Raw genomic sequence first — 23,070 nt, forward strand, 5'->3', positions numbered from 1 at the left:
CACACCACTACATACATCATACGGGAAGGCCATCACGGCGTCACGGGGTCCTCACATCACGGGGACGTGGTTAAGGCGCGTACCAGATCGCCATTCCTCTAAGCGTGTACCCGCCGGCCCATCACGCGCTGGGTTGGCGACAGAGATCGCTCCCGCTAAAAATATAACCGGGTAAGCTAAGGCTGGGTAGCGAGGAGGGGGAGGGGGGGGATCTACATACATCACACACACAATACACACGTACATTGCACACACAACTGCACGCGTGGGTTGGGTTAGGGAGTTGTCGGTAGGTAGTATGGTCGGCCGGGTTGATAGGGGGGGGAGGCGGGGGGGGGGGGGGGGGGGGCTACATACATGGGCGACGTAGGTGCAGGATGTAGAGAGAGGAGGCCCCTCTTTTCTCGAGGATGATATGCATCCACGGTGCAAATAGAAGAAGTCTGAACGGGCACTATACCCAAGACAACTGGCTCCGCCGGGGGCTGGTGGGCGGTGGCGGCGGGAAATGCGGGCTACGACAAGCCGTCGGGGTTCGGGGACCCGGTCTGAGGGGAGAGGGAAAGTAAGGGAGAGAGGGAGAGAGGGGATGTAGTGGTGGTGGTGGTGGTGGTGGTAGTGGTGGTGGGAGACAGAGGTCAAGTTCAGGAGGGGAGGAAAAAGGAGATGGCGTCACAAGGTGCAGCTACCGCCTCAGCCACAAACCGGCGCCAGCTCTAAAGCCGAAGGGTTGGTTCGGACCCTTCCGGTCTAGGTAGGTACCTCATTAGCGGCAATTCCGCCACGATTAGCAGGTTCAACTTACAACCTTCTAGGCTTAGTACCTTGATCAAAGTCCCCGTTTCCCCCTGCTACCTACGTAATACCTACTAGAATCCTGGGATCTCATGAAACCCTCGTCAACTCGTGTCTTACGTTCCATATCCACCTCGTGTGTATATGCCTCCGCCTTAGGAGGAATTCAAAATTGCCTATGCCTGTGCCTGTGCCTGCTACGCAGCACATTAGGTACCTTGGCAGATATAGGTACGCGCATGAGACCTCCCCCCCCGTGCGTCCCGCCTCGACTATTCCGATGCGCATATATATCTGCCTGCATCCAAGGGAGGCGTATCCTGCACCGGTATCTAATGTATGTGTTAGACATACAGGTGATACATGCCTGCACCTCCCTCCCTGCCTTCCAATGAGAGCAGCCTCTCTCGCCTCTTGCTGCCCGCCGTGAGATCCCGACCGCCGTCGGGCGAGGTGAGGTGCGAGATCATCTCGGGGGGCGGTTGCTGCTCGCGTGCTCGCGTTGTCCGCGTTGGCCGCGTCTCTGCCCCTCCCTTCCATCCCTCTTTTGCGTCCTGATGCAACCCCCAAGGGCCCAGCGGCCGGCCGCAGCTCACTGCCGCTGTTGCCCACCTAGGTAACCCGCCGGTCAGCCACCTGGACGACTTGGGCAGCAACCTGGCCACCTAACCCGCTGGTGCTGGATGCTCCTGCCAGGCCGGCTAATGAGACTCTGCTTCTGTCTGCTGGTCTTTTGTTGCGGGCATCTTCTTTTTGCTATGTGTACCTCGTCGCCGTCACCTCCCTACCTGGGCGATCTGCGCGGGGAGGGGAGCATTGGCGAGTCAGGTGTTTGATCGTCCGAGTTGTCAGCTGGTGCGTACGGGGAAACGGGGACTGTGAACGCGTAGGTAGGTAGGTACGCGGATAGGCATGTGAATGGGATTCTTCTATGCTGGCACGTCTGCCCTTGGAGAGAATGCTGTCCGTCTGCATCATGTGCGTGCGTGCCATGCCTGTTAATAGTAGATAGGTAGGTCCTCCTCCTCCTCTTCCTCCACGGCCGGGCCACGACGGGTTAGCCCAGACGAGTATAAACCGCTTCTGCCGGCAAGGATGGGTGTTATTGTCTCCGAGAGCCCCGCCAGGTCCAGCCAATCACTATTCACCTAAACCACCAAGAGGGGAAGCAGAGGGAGAGACCTGTCGAAGACCAAAAAAAAAAAAAAAACCCCCCTCCCCAAAAAGGTGGGAGAAGGAAAAGAGGGACCGGCAGAAAAGCCGCCCGCGATTCGACGGCCGCTCCGCCAATCTCCCACGGCATGCGCGCGAAAACCCCCATTCATGCATAGGACGGATATGGATGGATGGAGATGTCGCGGACGGACAGCGTCATTTCTCCTGCACAAAACGCACATTGCCCACGCACCACGCACCACGCATATGCATCCGCATACGCACACGCACACGCATACACATACACGCACACATGTATACTGTGAGTATACGCATACAGATACATGTCTGTCTGTCCATCTTATGTCTGTCTTATGTATGCGCGCACAACTCGCACCGCACCAACTTTCCGAGCCCCCGTCTCCGCTGTCCGCCCACGCCCACGCGCAACCGTCCCCCCAAGCGTTCTAGCTCCCACAACTCCGAGCCCTCCTCCTCCTCCTCCTCCCCTCCCTCTCTTCCTCTCGTCCACTCGCCATCACAATCATACGACCCTACGCTAAAACACCTTCAGACCGCCCAGCCTGCCCAGCCTGCCCACACCCACACCCACACCATCGCCAATTACTTTTCGATTTTTTTCTTCTGCGTGGTGTGGTCCGATCGACTAGGGAATCCCTTCCCCGCAGACCGCCTTACTTTGACCGACTGTCTGGTCCACATCCTGTCCTGCTAGTCCTGTCAAAACCCGCAACCACCGCTCTTTCGACGTAACCACTTCCGCCGCGAGCAAGACCGAAGGAGAAAAAAAAAAAAAACAGGTCGACACCCTGACGCCTGTCCCCTCGCTTAGGTTGTTCTAACCCACGACACGACACGAAAGCGACGGGGCGCAACTGCGAGGAAGGACATGCTCGCGATCCGACCGATGCCCGGCACCCTGTCTGCGATGAGAATATCTGATGCTGGTCTCTTCGATGCTTGATCCAACATGGCTTTCAACTTCAACTGGTCGCCGCTCACCGCCGACGCCGACTTCTACAGCCGCGCCCAGGAGCTCCTGACGAACGCCCTCAACAAATCCCCAAAGCCGCCCATCATCGTCGATGACATCCTCGTCACCGAGTTCAACCTCGGCTCCGTCCCACCCGACCTCGAGATACTGGAGATCGGCGACCTGGCCGAGGATAGGTTCCGCGGCATCTTCAAGATGTGCTACTCCGGCGACGCCTTCTTGACCTTGCGGACGAGGGTTCAAGTAAGTCGTTACTCTCTTCTCTCTCTCCTCTTCTCCCCTTCCCCTCTCTCCCCCCGCCTCTTTCTCCTTTCTTCTTTTTCTTCTGCCCTCTTCTCCCCCCTCCCCCACTGGCCCCATCGGCTGGAGAGGCATGTCGAACGAAAGCGCCTATGGATCCGATCCACCCCCGCCAGTTCTTCTCCCCATGTGCCGACGCTACCGCGAGTGACGTGGTATTGGGTGCTGTCGCGTCGATGCGCCGGGCTCGCCATCACCTACGATGATGCTTCACGGGTTTCCTCGCTCTGCGCCGGTGTCTAGTTTTCATCCCGTGTGGGCTCGGGCTGAGGTTGCACATACACCTGCGCCTCAGAGCGTGCCGTTGCAGTGCGATAAATCCTCCGGAACCCTCGCGCCCAGACTTTGCCGGCCGTGCGCCGGACCCCAATACTTTCTAGAACCTTCGCATCGATCCTGTGCAGAATCAGACCATTAATTGTCTGTTTCGCGCGCCTGTGGAGCTCGTGCATGAATTATCGGAATTAAGGATATGCGGCACAGGGGTTCACGACTTTTGTTTTTTTAATTAAAAATTTTTTGTTTTGCCTCTCGCTCCGAAGCTTCTCCGATTTACACCATCCCGTACTTCCCGTGCTTACGCCACGCCTCGTGGATCATAAGACGGCTAATATCACAACCGCAGGCAAACCCCCTGAACACCTATCTCTCCGCCAAGCCAACCTTCACGTCACCGCAGCCACTTGCGGCTGCGGCCAGCCTAACGATACCTCTGTCCATCACTCTCTCCGAGATCAAGTTGTCGGCTTTCATCATCCTAGTCTTCTCCAAGCAGAAGGGCCTCACCCTTGTTTTCCGAAATGATCCGCTCGAGTCCCTCAAGGTCTCTTCGACCTTCGACTCGATCCAGTTCGTTCGAGACTACCTTCAGAGAACCATTGAAGGCCAGCTTCGAAACCTGATGATGGATGAGCTTCCCGCCATCATCCACAAACTCTCCCTACGCCTCTGGTGTCCCGACCAGCTGCCGAGGGAAGAGCTGATGCCGAAAGAGGGCGCCGAGGATGAAGCTGTCATAGATCCCTTTGCCAACCCTCCCCCGGAAGCCGTGGACTCGAACGGACATGTGCTCGACGCCAACGAGGTGGCCTCGTTGTCTTTGAGCGGCGGTTCGGAGACGCAGTCGCTGTTTTCTCAGAAGAACTTGCTGAGACTGGCGGCCCTGACCGACTCCCAGCGGACCCTATCGCTGTTTACCCCCGGCATCCGCGACGTGATATTCAGGGCGTGGGCCGGGGTAGTGGACCGTCACGAAACGGGATACTCGACGCCAATCTCGCCTCCTAATTTGATGCGCGCACAATCCTTCCAGGGGAGTAGCACCACGTACACTTTCACCGATACAGGAAGCATAGACCAAGGCAGTCTACCTTCCCGACCATCTTTGGCCAGTCTCCACTCGGCTACGACGGGACTGGCCTTGGGCGCCGGTCGACATTCAAGAAGCTCGCGCCGAAAGAAGACACGCGTGGTCAACCTGCGACGCAGCAAAGCTACAAGTGAGTCTAGCAGTGAGCTGAGCGAGAGCGTGTCGGACGTCACTTCCACGGCCAGCCCGTATTCCGACATAATCTTGCCGACTTCGATTCCGGAAGAGCCCGACGAGGACGTGATAGGGCCCGGGGAGGTGGAGGGTAGGATGCGATTCAGGTCCAATAAAAGCGCACTGCCTGCCCGGCCTCCCCTGAATCTGGACATATATAACGACCCGGCGATGGACCACGAGCCTTCGGCCAAGCCGGCCGTCGAGGACGTCCTACAGGTCTCCTCGGCTCAGCCGGACAAGGGTCAGGAAACCTCTCCTACTTTTCCTTCCAAGGGTCTATTCGGGCCAGATCGGTCCCGGCCGATGAGCTCCGAGACGTCGTCCGTCATCCTCGAGCAGGCCTGGATCATGAAGATGGCCGGAGAGATCGCGCGTCGCGTGTACGACGAGAAGCAGCGCAACGCGAAGTTATGGGCCGAGTGCGACGACACTCCTCCCCCGTATCAAGCGACGCAATAGAAGGGCAGCCGGAAGACACGACACAAGCCGATCATGGATACATATTCTTTTTTCGTTTGTCTAAACGGTAGACTGCATATAACGGGCACATGGCGTTACCACAGGATAGTTGCGAAAGCGAGCCAGCGATGGAGATATCCGCGTGTTTCTTGATGTTTAACGCACGGTGGCCGCGGTCAGCAAGCACAGGCGTTTTCTCGGGGTGCCGGGTGCCGGCAGGGCGAACGGGTCTAGAAAAATTATAGGAGCATGCATGTTGAACAATGCGCGGGTCTCGGCGGTGCATCGGGAGGAGGGAAGAGGGTATTGGATAACCAAAAAAAGGGAAGGGAGGATAACGGAAGGTCATGGTGAGAGTTGAGAGGGACCGGGGAAAGGTGGAGGTAACTCGCGGCCTGATCCGGACGGAAATTGCATCAGAACTCTCTCTCTTTTTTTTTTCAAACCCACTTTTTACTCTCTCTTATACCCCTTCTTTCTTCTGTCTCTGCCTTTTTGACACTTTGTTGATGAAATGACGACTCACACACACATTCTCTCTCTCGTTACGAAACGTCTTCCTAGGGGGGGGGGTTCTAGATTGGAGATTGGGGAGCAGACGCAGACAGACAGACAGAACAGACATATAGTGATGACGAGACCAGTACATATTACGGTCTAGAGGGTTGGGGGGGGGGGGGAGGTGGGTTGAGGATTAGGAAGAGCATAGGTGACAAGAAGAGAGAGACGAGTAGAGAAGAGACAAGAAGCAAAGAAAAAGAATGGGGAAGGAGAGAGAGCCGAGAGGGCGGACCATTTTTTGGCGAGCGCAGTCTAACGAGAATGCTAGATTGAATGGAACCAACGTCCGATGACACATAGGACGCCTCCTTCTTGCTCGCTTCCCGCGGTGATCTGGCGTGCCAGTCTCTGGAGATCCTAGGGGCCTACGCCTTACTTACTACCCTCTCTCTCGCAAGCCGATCTTGTATTCACGTATTCACCTTGTGAAGCTGCCTTGTACGAGTAGGCTTGACCTACACCTAGGTAGGTAGGTAGGTAGGTACCGGAGGGAAGAACCGCTCATTACCTACGACACACACACCAACATTTATATATAACACACGTACGTATACGTAGTACGTGTGGTATTGAGGGGGCAAGCAACAGACATAGTCGTAGGTAAACTTGGTATTCGCATTACCCGCGCTGGCACCTGACCAGACAGCGCCTATCCTCGCTGCCGTCGCCGGTCGATGGCTCTGGCCCTGTCCTACCAAATAAATTTAAAAAAAAAAAAAACCGTACAAAAATAAAAAAGAATTCCGCTAGGCGCTTGCGCCGATCACGCAAAACGTACTACTCCGGCGCCGAAGCCGCCCCGTGCTCTCGCGGGGCCCGTCCCCTACGCCCTTTGCCCCTGCGCTTGTTGGCCGCGGCACTTCCCGCGCCTCTTCTGTCTCGCCGCGCCCTAGATTCCGCCCGCGGCGGCGTGCTCCGGCGCTTCCTCCTCGCCTCCGCCTCCTTCTCCCTGCTGCTGCTGCTGCTGCTGCTGCTGCTGCTGCTGCCGCTCTCCGGGGGGCGCGTCGGGACCAGACGAGGGGCCCGCGGCCGCGACCTCGCGGCTGAACACGGCGCGCCGCGCGGCGACGGTGCGGACCAGCCTGGAGTCGACCTTGCCTCTGCGGTGGCGGCGCCTGCCTTGGGCGAGGCGCCCGGCCGCCGTCGCCAGGTTTGCGAGCGCGCGGTGGCTGTCGGCGGCGGCGGCGGCGTCGTCGTCGTCGGGGGGCGCGGCCTTGACGGCGGACGTGGCGTTGCCGCCGCACGCGTCCAGGGCCGCGGCCCAGACGCGCCGCCGGCCTACCGCGCCGGGCGGCAGGACCCGGACCGGCAGGTGCACGCGCGACCGCAGCGGCGCGGGCAGGCGGTCGGGGCGGCTCGTCGTCAGGAGCGCGAGGGGCGGCGGCCGGCGCTGAGCGCCGCCGCCGTCGAGCAGGGCGAAGAGCCGGCCGAGCGACGGCCCCGAGCTTAGCCACGGCAGCAGGTCGACGTCGTCGAGCAGTAGCACGGCGCCCTACCGCGCGCAGAGCTCGCCGACGTACGACAGGCCCGCCAACGAGCGCGGGGAGCTGGGCGTCGCAAAGTCCGCTGGCGAGAAGGTGAGGAGCGGCCGCCGGGCGGCCTCCGCGATGGCGGAGGCGAGTTTCGTTTTGCCCACGCCTTGAGGGCCGCTGCGCGTCGAGGGTTAGTAGTGGTTGTCGCGAGAGGTATGTGGTCATCGGGGGGTCGTTGAAGTATAGGTAGGTAATGTGCGGGGGTGTCAAGGGGCAGGGAGAGGACACTTACTACAGTAGGCAGACTGTACTCGGGTCCTTGTACTCGACGACAATGTCGTCGTCGTTGCCGTCGTCGTCGTCGTCGTCGTCGTCGTCATCGTTGTCGCTGTCATCGTCGTGGTTGTGGCGACGTCTCGCGTACGCGGCGACGAGGAGCCTGACGACCTTCCTTACCTTGGTCTTTAGCACGAGCTTCTCGATCCCGCGCACGTTCCACTTGATGGGCTGGACGTTTTCGACATAGAAGTCGAAGAACGCCTTCTCCTCGAGCGAATATCCGCGTACCATCGACGCCGCGACCAGCGCGTCGTCGTCGTTCAGCTCACCGTTGGCAGCAATGCTGGAGGTCGACGGCTCGGTGACGCGGAACGCGGTGCCCGGCTCGAAGCGATGGCACGCTGCGGGGTCAAGAATGATGCGGCCCTGCACATGGACTGGCGGACGGCGGCTGCGGCCGGCCCCTAGCGGGAAGGCCGGCCCGTCGTACTCGGCGCAGCGCCGCCCGATGAACCGGCCAAACTTGCGGCCGCGTTCGATGAGCTTGTCGCGGACGATATTGGGCCCGTAATTGGGGTATAATTGAAGTGGCACGACGCTTAGCTTGTCGAAGGGTAACGTTCCCGGATAGTAGGAAACGGTGAAGGGCGCGTGGCGGATGCCGCGGTTCTCGCCGTCGAAATCGATGAACTGGGCATCGATATGCAGGTTTTTTTTCTCGCCGCTCATCATGTACAGGGCGACATGGACACGGAAGCCGCAGCGCCGGCCGTCAATGTCGACGCACACGACTTCGCCGGGGGCGAAGTGCGTCCACAGCTGATCGAAGGTAATGGATTGGGCGCGGCCGTCTATGCGGCGGGTGTAGTCGCGGATCTCGCGCGCGAAATACGTGTCGATCCATGTCGTGAGGAGGTTGAGGTGGGAAGTTGAGTCGTTGTCGTTGATGAAGTTGAGGCCGCCTGCGAGCTCGAGCTCGCGGCGCTTATGGAACAGCGGGAAGTAGGGCTCGGTGAACCAGACGTGGTCGTTGTCCAGGGGGACCGGGTAGTTGCGCATGACGTCTCGGCAGAGGTTCTGTAGCGGCTCGGGCTGCACGTACAGGCGGCTCGTCTCGAGTTTCAACGCCGCGTCGAAGCTGCGCACGAAGCACAACGCGTAACTCTGCCAGTCTGGCGGAAATTGCGAGAGCGGCAAGGCCGCCGCAAAGCTCGGCCCGTCCTTCTCATTGACGACTTTTACGTACCTCACCTCCAGCTGGATGGGGGCGGCCTGCGGCTGGATGGGGGCGGCCTCCGGCTGGATAGGGACGGCCTCCGGCTGGATGGAGACGGCCTCCTGCTGGGTAGGGACGGCCTCTTGCTGGATAGGGACGGCCTCCGGCTGGATGGAGACGGCCTCCTGCTGGATGGAGACGGCCTCCTGCTGGGTAGGGACGGCCTCTTGTTGGATAGGAACGGCCTCTTGCTGGATAGGGACGGCCTCTTGCTGGATAGGGACGGCCTCTTGTTGGATAGGGACGGCCTCCTGCTGGATAGGGACGGCCTCCTGCTGCTCCTCGGACTGCATGAGGCCACCAACGGCTGGCAGAATCTCCCCGGGTGTATATTCCTCCACGACGGGGCCTTGATCCTCAGCGGCTGGCTCGTCATTATTCGCTGCCTCATTCTCCGCAACAGGCCCTTCACCCTCCGGTGCGGGTTGAGCTTCGAGGGGTGTTTCGCCGTTCGCGTATCGCTTGAAACGCTTTTTCACCCAAAGCTTTATACTGTGTCTTATTGACGTGGACATCTTGGAGATACCTGAAGCGGGCAGTGAGGGGAGGTTATATATATAAGCAACTCTCCCGGATGGGTTGGTATGCAGGTAGGTGATGTTTTGTCCCTGAGATGGGACACACGGCGTATAAATGATTGCGAAGGGAGAGGCTAGCAGTGAGGATAGTAGTGATAGTCTGTAGAGCAGTGTTATGAAATTGGAAAAGAAGAGGACAAACTTGGGACCAAGATGGCGGGAGGGTTGAGGGAAGGGAGCCCAGTGTGTACAAGGGCTATAGCTGCCTAGTCTATGGGAGTTTTCCAGCTGGCAATGGTTTAAGGAGGTTGCTATCGAGACGCGAAGGCTGCCTTCGCCGGGAGTAGGGGGGAAGGGGGGAAGGAAGCCAATCTCATACGTCAATGGCCCGCGCCGAGGGCGCTCGAACGAGATGCATTCCGGCGGTAGCGACATGCCTAACCACGAAGGGGTGAGATTGGTGGTTACGTTAGGAGATGAATAGGGGAAACTCTTCCCGCCTGGCAGTGGCACGGGGAGGAAACGGGTCACAGCTTGGACCTCACAGCACGTGTCTTGACAAGGGCCTGCCCGATATACCTTCGTAGATACCAACTTCTAGGCTTGTGTGGTCCGTAAGGTAGTTGTACATGTCTGATCCAACTTCGATGCCTAACCCTGGCCCGTGCTCCCTAAGCCGGTAGGCATTCCCGGTCGTCCTCCGCCTCCGAGGAGGTATGTGTCAAATAGCAAGTCTAACCGCCCCAAAGCGGAGAAGAAATTATGCCATTTCGGGTATCGAAACGAAATCTCCTGTTGCGCGTCTTATTACCTACCTTAGGTAAGCCTTATAGTAAACAAGCACCTGGGAAGACCTCAGAGGGCATTCCCTTATGGAGATCGTGCCCGGGGACAGGCTTTCCAACATCTGGGAGGCGTGGTGGGACTACTCTGTCCTGGGCCCGGCTTTGCACGGGGAGAGAGCTATGAGAGGGAATCTGCTATGCTCCGGCGCTTACTGTGCCTTGTCTTTGCCCAGGCCACCCAATGCGTAGATAAGTTCCGAGAGGCCTCAGACAAGGGAGGCTAGGGATAAACAAGGTCGGGGCAAAAGGCTGCGAATCGAAAGCCGTTGTTGTTCATACCTACAATCCGATGCAGGATGCAGGGCACGTGAGGTGCAAGTAGTAGGTAAGTAGGTACAAGAGACGGGAATAAAGCACGACGGCAACGATAGTAATACGGACGACGAACATCACGATGCTATGAAGCAGTGTGTGTCTATGCGTGTATTGGGTTACTCGCTAAGCTCCTCGTATGGTGTTGTGGGAGCTTTATCGATCCTTATCGGGGTCTCGTCGCCACAGTGGACCCACAAGTGCTTTGGCCAATAATATACGCCGAGAGCGCCAAGCGGCCTGCCATTTCTCAGCCTCATCTTTGTCAACGAGGCTTGTGGACTTTTCCTGTTCTCTTGCCGTCCATCTAATCCATCCCCCCTTCATCAATGGCTTCCTATCAACGGCATCTCTTTTAATACTCGCCGTAACAACGCAGGCGCCCTTTTTTCATGTCATCTGCCCCCCGCTGCCTACTGCCCCGGTTCTTTAGGTCCCTCCCACAGTCGTCTCCAGCCGGAGATGACTTCTGGATATCTCGAGTCATTCCCTTGTTTGTGACCTCATCGCGTGTTTCCCGTCCCGTTTTCATCGTGTACTCCTGGTACCATCGACCGACCTATTTCCGCCGTTATCCCCGCCTCCCTCGCCGAAATCCTCTCGCTGTCCTCGGCCCCTATTTGCCCCTCCTACGATGGCCGCGACTCGGAACGGCCACGCGAATGGCGCCGCGGATGGCGTCGCGTCGTCCGTACCCATCAGCAAGCGATTCTCCGACATCCCTAGCGCCATCGATATCCCGGTCCAGGGTGACCAAGAAGATGAGGCTGTCGAGATTGATTTGGAAGACCTCGTCGATGACCCGACCGAGCTATGTACACTCTTCGAGAACGAGCGTGCGGCGCGTACCTATTGGATGACCGTTTCCCTCGCGTATGCGAAGCAAAAGAAGATTGATCATGCGATTGAGATGCTCAACCGGGGTGGAAATGCTATGCAGGACAACAATCCCAAGGAGAGGCTTAGCATTGTCACCTGCCTGTGCTGGATGTACCTCTGGAAAAGCCGCGAAGCCCCTCGGGTCGCCCCCGAGGGGACCCTCCTCTCGGACGCCAAGACCAAAGATTACTACCTGCAACAGGCCACCTCTTCCCTGAACGAAGCGTCGCGCATTAATCCTGCGTTCCCCCCGCTCTTCCTGGCCCGCGGCGTGCTACAACTCTTAAAAGCGTCGCTCCAGGCGCCGTCGAAGGCTCCGGGATCCGGCCACATCGAGCAGGATAAAGCCGATCTGCTGAAGAGCGCCTTGAAGGCATTTGACCAGGCGACTAAAGTCTCGCAAGGCAAAAACATGCTGGCCGCTCTGGGGAGGGCCAGGGCCTTGTTTGGACTGGGGAATTACAAGGAAGCCCTCGAGGCTTACCAGGGTGTCTTGAGAAGGATGCCCGACTTAGTGGACCCCGATCCTAGAATAGGCATTGGGTGTTGCTTCTGGCAGATGCGGCATAAGGAGAACGCGAAGACGGCCTGGGAGAGATGTCTAGAGATCAACCCGGACTCGAAAACCGCCAACATTCTCCTGGGCCTTTACTATCTAGATGCGAGCGGCCGCGTTCCTACGAATAGTCCCGAGTTCATCCGACTTTACAAGAAGGCCATGACCGAGTACACCCAAAAGTCCTTCAAGGTGGACAAGAACCAACCGTTGACATGTGCGACCTTCGCTGGCTATTTCCTGTCAAGCAAAAACCTCTCCCACGTGGACTCTCTGGCCAACAAGGCCATACAATACACCGACGTCAACGCGATCGCAAGTGATGGCTGGTATCTACTTGCGCGGAAAGAGCATTTCAACAGCAATGTTGAAGCGGCCACCGACTACTACCGCCGAGCAGATGAAGCGAGGGGCGGGTTGGAGAGAGGCTACCTGCCTGCCAAGTTTGGTGTTGCTCAACTTTCCGTCTTGAACAACGATCTGGGCGAAGCGAAGCTGCGACTCGAGAAGATTATTCAGTCGTCTAACAATAACGAACGGAACTACGAAGCCATGATCCTCCTGGGCACATTATACGCCGAGGAAGTGTTCGCAAATCTGCAGACCGGCGCCAAGGAAAACAAGACCGCGGAAATGCGCAAGGCTGTCGATTACCTGGAGAAGGTTAGCGCAGCCTGGAAGGATCCCCAGAAGAACTTGTCGCCGGATCCGGCGATTCTACTAAACCTTGCGCGCCTCTACGAGAGCGACCAGCCAGACAAGGCCCTTGAATGTCTCCTGCAGGTCGAGAAGCTCGAGTTGGACCAAATTCCGTCTTCGGAATACCCGGCTGGAATCGAGGATGAAGCGGCTCTACGCAACGCCTTGCGCAAAAACCTCCCCCCACAGCTCTTGAACAACATCGGATGTTTCTACTCCCAAGCTGAGAATCACAATTCGGCGAGTCAAATGTTCGAAGCCGCCTTGGGCTCTTGCATGCGAATCGGCGAAAAGGGCGAGGACATAGACACAGACGCTCTGGTTACCACCATCAGCTTCAACCTCGGCAGAAGCTACGAGTCTCAGGGCCTCACCGACCAAGCTGTTGAGGTGTATGAGAAGCTAGTGGCACGTCACGACGACTACACAGATGCCAAAGTGCGACTGGCATATATCAAATTGCGCAAGAACCCGAATAAAGAGGGGCCAGACACTGTCGCCAAGTTATACCAGGAGAACTCGTCTGACCTCGAAGTCCGCGCCCTGTACGGCTGGTATCTCGGTCGAATGAGCTCTCGGAAGAAGTCGGGCAATGTTAACGAGGACCCTGAGCTACGCCATTACAAACACACCCTCCAAAACTACGACAAACATGACCGCTACGCACTTGTTGGTATGGGCAATCTATATGATGGCTGCTCGCGAGATGCGCCGAGACACCGAGCAAGAGAAGCAGAAGCGCTCAGCAGGGTACACCCGCGCCGTAGAGTTCTTCGATAAAGCGCTGCAACTGGATCCGAAGAATGCTCACGCAGCCCAGGGCATCGCGATTGCGCTTGCCGAGGACAAGAAAGATTACAGGACCGCGCTGCGCATACTCCTGCAAGTCCGAGATACTGTTAAAGACCCCAGCGTCTACGTCAACATCGGACACTTACAAGCAGAGCTGCGTCAGTTTTCGCGGGCGATCGAGAGCTACGAGATTGCGTTGTCAAAAGAGGGCAAGGGGAATGATCCAAGCATATTGGCGTGCCTCGGCCGGGCGTGGTTGAATAGGGGTAGGCAGGAGCGAAGTCTGGATGCTTACAAGAACGCGCTCAACTTTGCTAAGAAGGTGAGAAGATTTAGCCCGGGAACTACGCCGTAATAAAACTGACCTGAGTTTCGATAGGCGCTTGAGGCCTCTCCGGACCAGGTCCACTTCAAGTTCAACGTCGCGTTCGTTCAGATCCAGCAAGTTCAGCACATTATGAATGTGCCCGAGACCCAGCGCACGCTCGTCCAGCTTGAAGAGGCCTCAGAAGGGCTCGAAGCCGCCATCGTTGGCCTTGACGAGCTAGCTACCCACCCCCAACCGCCATACCCAAAGGCGGATCTCGAGCAGCGAGCTAACATGGCTCGCAATACGCAACGCAAACAGCTCGGTCGACAAATAGAGAGCCAGAAGGAGTATGAGGAGAAAAACAAGGAGAAGCTCGCCGCGGCTCTAGAACAGCGGCAGGCAGAATTAAAGCGTCGCGAAGAGGAGCGTCAGAAGGCTATTGCGCAAGAGCGAGAGCGACAGGAAAAGATCCAGAAGGAACGTGACGAGATCCTTGCTCGTGATAGAGAGCTTGCGGAACAGCGAGCCGAAGAAGAGAGGACACGCCAAGCTGCCGAAATGACTACGGACAGCGAGACGGGCGAGAAAATTAAGAGGAAGCGAAAGCCAAAGTCGAGCGGCGAGCCCAAACCTAAGAGTCGCCCGAAGAAGAAGAAGGATGACGGCGACGAGTCCGAGGAGGAACGTCAGCCAAAGAAGAAACGCAAGCTCGCTTCTAAGAAGGAGTCGGCGAAGTACAAGTCGGCGGAGATCGTAGTTGATAGCTCTGACGACGATTACGACGCCCTGGAGCGTGCAGAAAGAGCCATTTCGGGTCGCCGCTCGTCTCCTTCGGACGGCGAAGACGCATGGAAAGCCGACAACGGGGACGGGATGGATCTAGACAATACTGCGAAGCAGAACGAGGACGAGGACGAAGATGAGGAAGTGACTACCACCCGCGCGCCCACCAAACGCGCCCGGCGCGGCAGAGTCTTAGATGATAGTGATGACGAAGAGGATGCGGAACGAAGAGGGCGCCACTCGAGCCCCAACGGCCATTCGAATGTGGGCGGGGCCGATACCAGTATGGCAGATGCAGCGGACGACGACGACGAAGACTAGGCCAACCAGCCGTTGTATAATATTGGTCGACATGTATAAGGTATGCGTTTGATATCAGTTTGCCCTCCAGAGGTCTGTTTTTACTACTCACAAGACTGGATGAAGATAAAGGCGGACTGCAAAACCCGCTCGTAGATCAAGGATGATGCCGGTGCCCATTGGACTGTCCGCATAGATGAGAGATGTTGGTCGACCCTCGGACAATCAAACTCGAACTAGCTCCTGGGCAACGACAACCACCGACGCAATAGAGCAGTAAAACGACGTAGCGTATCCCGGCGCAATTTACAGCTTAATATATATATTACTATGTAGCCAGTTGACTGTTTGTTGGGCACCGACGTTGATAGTCGGTGTGATGGCACTATGACTATGTTGCTAGTTAGCTATATAGCTGTACGGTTTCCCCCTTTGCAAGGGGGACGTTGTTGAGCGAAGCAAGGGAGCCACTGAAGCGTATAGACGACTGATTGCCTGTACGATCTGCTTGAAGGGGGAAGCGAAATTGCTGTATTAGTCTTTCGAGAGAGATTGTCTGTGTGTGTGTGCTCGCTCGCGAATGGGTCATATTTGCCACGTTAGAATACCGGCATACTGTCAAGGGAAGGATCGCGACAAAATTTCCAACGATAATACGAGTAGGTAAATAGATCGTTGACATTAGGAAGATTGCGTCAAGACCGAACTAGACCGAGTAATATACATATTGCTGCTCTACAAGACATCCCAGTTCCGCGACATGCCGAATAACCTAGGGCCTAACTGCCGAAGCACGACACTATCTGCTCCCTCATCGAAACCACCTCTACTTCGCGGAAGGGACAGGAAGGGGTTCCAGCACGTCGTAGCCCTGGGTAGCGTAGCCGGTGAAGAACTCGACGCGATGTCCGTTGGCGTCGGGGGGCACCTTGCGGGTGCGCTCGTAGCCGATGGCGAGGCGAACGAAGCTCTCGGGGTTGCGGATGGCCTGGCTGAAATGGGCGCCGAGGATGGAGCCGGTGTCGTAGAACTCTCCACCGTCAGGGTAGGTGGATTCGGAGCCGAGAACGAGGTGGAAGAGCTCGTGGAAAAAGACGTAGACGCTGGGGCGCAGGGTGGCAATGTCCTGGAGCGCGGGGTCGAACGGGTTCTGGGCGACTTTGGATAGCGGCACCGGTTGTAGCAGTGTTGAGTCGAGGTCTTGGTATTCCCATCGCCGCCACCGCCGGCCCTGCCCGAATGCGGATGGGCAAATTGTCAACGACGAGTATCCGGCCCCAGTCCAGTGGATGGTCACTGCGGCAATGTTTCCAGTAGTTAGCCTGGGCGTTCTCCTGACTGCGTAGGCGCTGGCCAGCCTTACGAGCCCCCCGTCCGATGGGTCGCAAGGAGGGTGCTTGTGGCTAATGCCAACAGGGCGGCGAGGTGATAGATAAGTTTGGCTGTTGGTTTCTCTGCTTCCCCCTCCCCGTTCTATTGAACAGTCACTTACTTCCATGCATTTCTGAGTTCTCGCAGAACCCGTAATAAATACTACTGAGTCCGTATTTCTGGTCGACAAAATACGAGCGGGTGTTCAAGTTTAAATACTTCGTAGACACATCAGTTAGCATAGATACCACGTTTTGTATATATGTATGGGCTTTCGTTGAACATACTACGGCAAGCTGATTTGGGAGAATCCCCAACTGTTCGGATTTGGCTTGTAGGTCGCCTAACACACCGGGAATATCCATAACCTGGATGGGGTTGCCGTAAAGGTCATTTAGTCCATTGAGCTCCGCGTCCACGGCATTGTCGTGCAACTTTTTTTTCTCGGCCCAGCTGTCGTCGCAAAACAGCCTGGCTTCATTGTGCTGGCGGTCGTTGACCGGACCGCCGTCCTTGAGCCAGTCTCGCACTTTACTGAACTGTACTGTGACTCAAGCGTGAGCCCCTTTCTCCCCCCCGAGTTTCTACCGTGTCTCATCCAACCCCGAGAGGGGTTGGTTGGCATAGATGACTGGTTCTTCCGGGACGCGACGAAATGAAAGGCAACTTACTCCTGATCTGGTAAAGTTCTTGTATGAGTTGGGGTTTGAAGAAACTATCGATGATCCGCGTGGCTTCAGGCGTGTCCGAGCCGCCGTAGTCATTGATCGCCCGGACTCCCGTATTAGCCAAGACCAGCGAATCCTCGACCAGCCTGTCTAACTTTGACAGGCCGACATACCAACAACCCCCTTCCTTGTTACTATCCATTTTGAACGTGAATAGGTCTTGGGCTTTTTTTTCGGCGAAGGCCTGGGCTGCCAGGCCTAGGAATGAGAACATAGTACACCGAAGAAAATGCATTGCGATGATCCTGGGGGCTCCCGCTTCATAGAACGGTTATTATTCAGATGCAGGTGGCTCGGGAGAAGGCTGGAAAGGGGTGCCGAAACTACAGTATGATCCAAACCCCCAAGCTGCCGGGAGAGGATGAGTTAGTCGTCGCTTATTAGGCTAATAGTTTGGCGTTAAATGCGAGGAAGGAAGAGTAGTTCTAGGAGGCGCGGCTACATTTATATATGTAAGGAAAATTGCATCCGTATCCTTTTGAAGGTGGAGATGAGATCGATCCGCTCCGATATACCTAAGGATTAGAGAAGCACGGGGGTACGGCGAAAGGTAAGTCTACCAACATGGGTTACTGTTGGGCGTTGAGAATATAATACCTCACGGGGGGCTATCGTTCCGACAGCGTGGATGCGGACATCATGATGTTGGAGATTGTAAATTAATATTTATACTAGCATCGATCGCGGATATATTATATTGTGGCAAACATCGTGGGCCGTACCGGGTTCTTGTGCCTACGCAGTTTAGTTCTCTCTACTCATAGTAGCCGTTATGAGATTCCTTCTAATATCGACTTGTGTTTTTTTTTTTTAAATATATATATGTATCTGAAGGGTCTCTCTCCTTTTCTACCTTTTGCGTTCCATCTCCCTCCCTAGACAAAGGTAAAGCTCTATTTAGTTTGTGCTTTGCACGTTGAGTTCTATTTCCTCCTATAATCAGCCGAAAATGGCTCTGCTAGCTTCGGTGGCTCTCCTAGCCTCTACCGCCTTATGTACTCTAACGCCCTTTCGATCCGATAATCTTCATGGATTGACTGGGCAATTACCAGTTGGCCCTCCCCAGGTATGTCGTGGACTCTCAGTTCGTGGGAACTTATAGAGTGAGCTGCTGAGCATGTATAGCCGGTTCCTGATTATGCGAGGGACAACACAAACAACAAGTTCGGCGCTGCGCCGGACAAGGGCGTCCTGAAGGGACCTCTACTTGGCCCTCTTGATTACTATACCATCCACAACCTCCACAAGAATGTGCCCTGGCTTTCAAAGATACCGGGAAATGCCACCGGGAGCCAGGCCCCGGCGGATATTCCCAAGGATGAGTTCTGGCTTGCAGACGTTGGGCACAACGGTCAAATGCCTTTTGCTCCATCTGGCTATCAGTTCTTCCGAAACGTGCGGGACTTTGGCGCTGTCGGAGACGGTGTCACTGATGACACCGCTGCCATCAACCGAGCAGCTTCTGCTATGAGCAAGGACAACCTTGGGGAAACTCGCTGTGACGCGGACTGTGGCTCGACAACGACGCTGGGGGCTCTTGTGTATTTCCCTCCGGGTGTGTACCTCATCTCCAGCCCAGTTATTCAATATTACTACACCCAGTTTGTGGGAAACCCGACAAACCGGCCGGTAATCAAGGGGGCCGCGAACTTCAGTGGCATCGCGTTGATCGACGGCAATAAGTATATACCCAACGGCGGCGGCCGCCAGTGGTATCTCAACCAGAGCAATTTCTTGCGCCAGGTCCGGAACCTATTCTTTGACTTAACCGAGATGCCTAGTGAGAACTGGGAGGGCGACCAGAAATATGTGCCGACGGGAATTCACTGGCAGGTCGGACAAGGAACTAGTATTACCAACTGCTTCTTCGATATGCCTATCGCAGACCATCCCGGTGGTACTACAGCGATCGGCATCATGAGTATGTTCGACAATTGCACCCCCATACTTCTCCCCGTTTCCCCCTCCTTTGATGAAACATATACTGACTCTTATCGCCACAGTGGAGAACGGCAGTGGTGGTGTAATCAGTGGTGTGGATTTCCGAGGTGGGAACGTCGGCTTCTTTGCTGGAAGCCAGCAATTCACCGCAACCAATTTGAGGTTCGTCTCGTGCCTCACTGCTATCAAGCATCCGTGGAACTGGGGCTTCCTGTGGAAGGGCATTTCGATTTCTTCCTGTATAGTTGCGTTCGACTGCTCCAGCTACAGCGGTGGCATAAACCAAAATACTGGTTTAATTACCGTTCTGGACTCGGAATTCGAGAATACACCCACGGGCATTCTAGTGCCGGAGGATGTTGACCAGCGGCCAAACATAGTCCTGGACAACTTGCGAGTGGCCAATTCCACGTCTGTGGTGCAAGTCCAGGATGGTGATGCTATCCTACCCGGGTCGGTTGATGAGCTTTACCTCGCATCCTGGGCCACCGGATATCAATTCACCCCTGGGGGTTCGGGATCGAAGCGGACCGGCTTCGTCACCCCACCTACAAATAAGCCCGAGATACTCTTGGGCGACACGGGCGGCTTCTACTTGCGGGAGAGACCCGACTATGAGAGGGAAAATATCGTAGTCGCTACGGACCACGGAGTTGCTAACGATGCCACCGGCGACCAGACGGATGCCATAAACACGCTGCTCTCACAAAACATAGGCTCGGTCATCTACTTCCCGGCTGGCGTCTATATCGTGCTTCACACCGTAGAAATCCCCGTCGGTTCTAGGATCATTGGGTCGGGCTGGAGTCAGATCATGGGCTCGGGCGAATTTTTCTTAGATGACCATAGCCCACAGGTGATGATCCGAGTCGGCAAAGAGGGCGACTCGGGGGTCATCGAGATTTCCGACATGATGTTCACCGTCAAGGACGGGTCCGCCGGCTGTGTCCTCGTGGAGTGGAACGTGCACGAGTCGCAGCAGGGCTCGGCTGCCATGTGGGATAGTCACTTCCGCGTCGGCGGCGCCGCGGGAACCGGCTTACAGGCGGCGGACTGCCCGCCTTACGCGAGCGTGGCCGAACGCAAGTGCATGGCGGCGGCTATGCTGATGCACATCACCAGGCAGGCGTCCGGTTACTTTGATAACCTGTGGCTCTGGGTAGCCGACCACGACCTAGACAACCTGGCTAACGCCGACTCGTACGAAAGCAACGAGGGCATCCCGGTAAATGCCAATCAGACTCAGATTTCCATCTACGCCGGACGAGGGATGCTGATCGAGTCGCAAGGCCCTGTCTGGCTGTACGGAACGGCCAGCGAACACGCCCAGTTGTACCAGTTCTCGCTGAGCAATGCTGCCAATATCTATATGGGTCACATCCAGACCGAGACGCCGTATTACCAACCAAACCCCCCTGCAGCGCAGCCGTACGTCTCCTTCGGCGACGGTTCGTTCCCCGGCGATCCGCTGTTCAATGACTGTAAGGACACCATGTGCAAGACGGCTTGGGGGCTGCGCATCATTAACTCGACTGACATCATCGTGTACTCGGCCGGCTTCTACTCATTCTTTAACAATAACACGCTGGGGTGTTCGGACACGGAGTCCTGCCAGCTTGCGTTGATCGAGACGAACTACTCCGAGCGGCTGTGGCTGTACAACATTTTCACCAAGGGCAACGTCCAAATAATTACCCCAAGAGGCGATGGAATGATGCCCCTGTTATTTAACGATACGACCAGACGTGGCTACACGAGCGAAACTGCCGCCTGGCTTGTCCTCTCAGTCAATGGAGCTGATAAAGGGGTCGACCCCACGGCAGATGAGATCTCGGGTGGTGTCCTCATCGACCCAGGCATATGGAGACCGGGCGAATCTGACGAATCGGGCACGATAAACTGTAGTCCTCCTTGCGTCTACGTCCTGCCACCCGTTACCCTGTCCTCGCTGACCACGATTACCTTCCCTCCCTCTACAACTTCCCTGGAAGTTGGCTGGATCACGCCCACGTTCTACACGGGCAACGACGACGAAACAACTAGCACGGATGAGTACACTAGTATAACTGTTACGACGGTCCTCTCGATACCAGCCCTGACGACGTCTATAATTCCCCTGTCCAATGTTCCCATCCCGCCGGGTGTCGACTCGTCCATTATTCAACCGGTACCGAGCATCGTTCCCCCCCCGTTCGTCATCACCGACAATCCGGACCCCGAGAGTGACGGCGCATCGCACCCTCTCAACACGCGTACAATCACGCCGACGGCTTGGCCCTGGAACACCGTCCAACCCGCACCAGCCTCCCAGAGCGAATATTCCTCTTCGACGCCCCCTTCTGGTGCGACGGGCCCTAGCTCAACGATCCCACCTCCTACAAGCACATCGGACGTGCCGAATTCTTCCTCGACGAGCAGTAGCTTCATCATAATCCCCCCGATAGTGATAACCCACACCTCCGGGGCGGCAGGGCCCCTCTGCACCGGAGGCTGCGGTAAGCCGGTTAAGCCGTGCGTGCCGTGGGAGAATACTAAGGAATGCGGCCCGAAGGAGTGCGGCGAAGAGTGTGTCTTAGACGGGGAGGACTGTAGCGGCGACCATTGCGTCGAGGGCAACGACTGCGACGGGGGCGACTGCACGAAGGGCGGCGACTGCACCGGCCCGGGCTGCAAGCGCGGCGGCGATTGCTGGGGCCCCAACTGCGAGAGCGGCGGCGGATGCTCCGGCGCCAACTGCGACCACGCCGGCAGCTGCTGGGGCCCGAAATGCCATCAGGGCGGCGAGTGCGTCGGCCCGAGATGCCGCCACGGCGGCGGGTGCGTTGGTATCCTGTGCAACCACGGCGGGGGCTGCTTCGGCCCGCTGTGCACGACGGGTGGCGGGTGCGGCCCGCTCTTGTGCCCACCGGGAGAGTGCAAGGGGCTGCTGTGCGGGTCGGGGGGCGGCGGCGACTTTCAGGACTCGAACGACCCGAACGTGCCTCGGCCGGCGGACCCGGACGAGTGCACGACGCGGACGTACAGCTCGTGCCGGACCGCGTGCCTGGCATCGGCGACCCAGCCATGCACGTCGACCTGCCGAAACGTGGTCGGGTGCGACACGACGGGCACGAGCTACGCGTCGACGGTGACGCCGGCGCCGATCGTCGACTTCGACGGGGGCGAGTCGTGGGACCAGCGCGGGAACGACAGGGACACGTTCAACTCGGCCCAGGCGGTCATCAGAGACCTCGGCAGCAAGGGAGACTTCAAGGGCGACCTCGACGGGTCGGCGACGGCGACGAGGGCGCCGCCGGAATCCGGCTGGCTGCAGGCGGAGTGGGTGCCGAACCCGACGCAGCAGGGGAAGTGCCAGTGGGTGTTCTTCATGGTGGGCGAGGGAGAATCGGTCGACGTCTGCAACGACATACCCCTAAACTCGTTCTACGTGCCCTGCGACAAAGAAACCAAGCTTCCGTATCTAAGCTTCACCCTCTACAACGCTTTCGGCGGCCAGACTTGCTACTACTCAAGCACCGGTGTTGACGCAGGATTTGTGGGTTGTCCCGGCAACCTAAACCCGTCAATGTGCCAGGAGGCGCCCAACAACACGGTGACTTGCAACCTGTGGTCGACCTTTAGAGATAGTGTCATTTGCAAGTACCCGTAACCGGGTGAGTTCATGGGTGGTGGCCGGGCTCATTGCTGGCGGGGCCAGGACAAACGGGTGCAAAAGGGAGAGGAGATCGAGGAGGGCATAAACACACAGTGTGGTGTTGGCATGTGATATTTCCGAGTTTTGGACGCAGGTTCACGTGTATTAGGAAGCAGGTATGAGCAAGTGTAGGTGAAGATAATGGCCTGGTGTAATAGTCCGCTGCGTTGACGGTCCCAGTGTAAGGGAGACGGGGGAAAGGAGGAGTTCTGATGAGTGATGTTTTTGACTAACTGCTTCGTCTGGTCTGGGTAGCCTTTGACTAGCCAACCTGATTATACCACGTGCTTCCGACGTCTGATCACTTGCCGCCACTATAAATGCACGTATGCCAGCTCTGCACACTCAAACCTTCCTCCTCCCTCCTCCCACCCAGATCTCTCCCACCCAGATCTCTCCCACCTAGATCTCTCCGACCAATATCATCATATCTAACCTTCAACCGCAATCACCGGACACGCCTGGAATAGCTCCAGGATATAGA

The 23,070-nt window shown here is 56.9% G+C and overlaps 5 protein-coding genes across 5 annotated transcripts; 3 read left to right on the forward strand and 2 right to left on the reverse strand.

Moving 5' to 3' along the window:
• Positions 1–2,391: 2,391 nt before the first annotated feature.
• On the forward strand, positions 2,392–5,940 carry GGS23DRAFT_543810 (uncharacterized protein). Its single transcript, XM_051514868.1, has 2 exons — positions 2,392–3,208; positions 3,891–5,940. Exons 1-2 carry the CDS (start codon positions 2,942–2,944, stop codon positions 5,268–5,270), a joined length of 1,647 nt encoding a protein of 548 aa, XP_051376764.1. The 5' UTR covers positions 2,392–2,941; the 3' UTR covers positions 5,271–5,940.
• Positions 5,941–6,720: 780 nt separating this feature from the next.
• On the reverse strand, positions 6,721–9,151 carry GGS23DRAFT_591855 (uncharacterized protein; the record flags this gene model as incomplete). The annotated part of the gene is made up of 3 exons (XM_051517793.1): positions 6,721–7,323; positions 7,348–7,480; positions 7,596–9,151. 3 exons carry the CDS (start codon positions 9,149–9,151, stop codon positions 6,721–6,723), a joined length of 2,292 nt encoding a protein of 763 aa, XP_051376765.1.
• Positions 9,152–10,838: 1,687 nt separating this feature from the next.
• GGS23DRAFT_543815 (tetratricopeptide) lies at positions 10,839–15,580 on the forward strand. Its single transcript, XM_051514869.1, has 3 exons — positions 10,839–13,336; positions 13,374–13,781; positions 13,839–15,580. The coding sequence occupies exons 1-3, from the start codon at positions 11,168–11,170 to the stop codon at positions 14,871–14,873; spliced, it is 3,612 nt and encodes a 1,203-aa protein (XP_051376766.1). The 5' UTR covers positions 10,839–11,167; the 3' UTR covers positions 14,874–15,580.
• Positions 15,581–15,678: 98 nt separating this feature from the next.
• Positions 15,679–17,093, reverse strand: GGS23DRAFT_591857 (uncharacterized protein; the record flags this gene model as incomplete). Its single annotated transcript, XM_051517794.1, has 4 exons — positions 15,679–16,148; positions 16,345–16,441; positions 16,511–16,767; positions 16,895–17,093. The coding sequence occupies 4 exons, from the start codon at positions 17,091–17,093 to the stop codon at positions 15,679–15,681; spliced, it is 1,023 nt and encodes a 340-aa protein (XP_051376767.1).
• An 807-nt stretch (positions 17,094–17,900) lies between these two features.
• Positions 17,901–22,870, forward strand: GGS23DRAFT_608618 (pectate lyase superfamily protein-domain-containing protein; the record flags this gene model as incomplete). The annotated part of the gene is made up of 3 exons (XM_051520222.1): positions 17,901–18,017; positions 18,077–18,872; positions 18,955–22,870. 3 exons carry the CDS (start codon positions 17,901–17,903, stop codon positions 22,539–22,541), a joined length of 4,500 nt encoding a protein of 1,499 aa, XP_051376768.1. The 3' UTR covers positions 22,542–22,870.
• Between the last annotated feature and the right edge of the window lie 200 nt (positions 22,871–23,070).

Source organism: Durotheca rogersii (assembly GCF_024521655.1).
Source record: "Durotheca rogersii strain YMJ 92031201 chromosome Unknown GGS23scaffold_1, whole genome shotgun sequence".
Classification (NCBI taxonomy): Eukaryota; Fungi; Ascomycota; class Sordariomycetes; order Xylariales; family Xylariaceae; genus Durotheca; species Durotheca rogersii.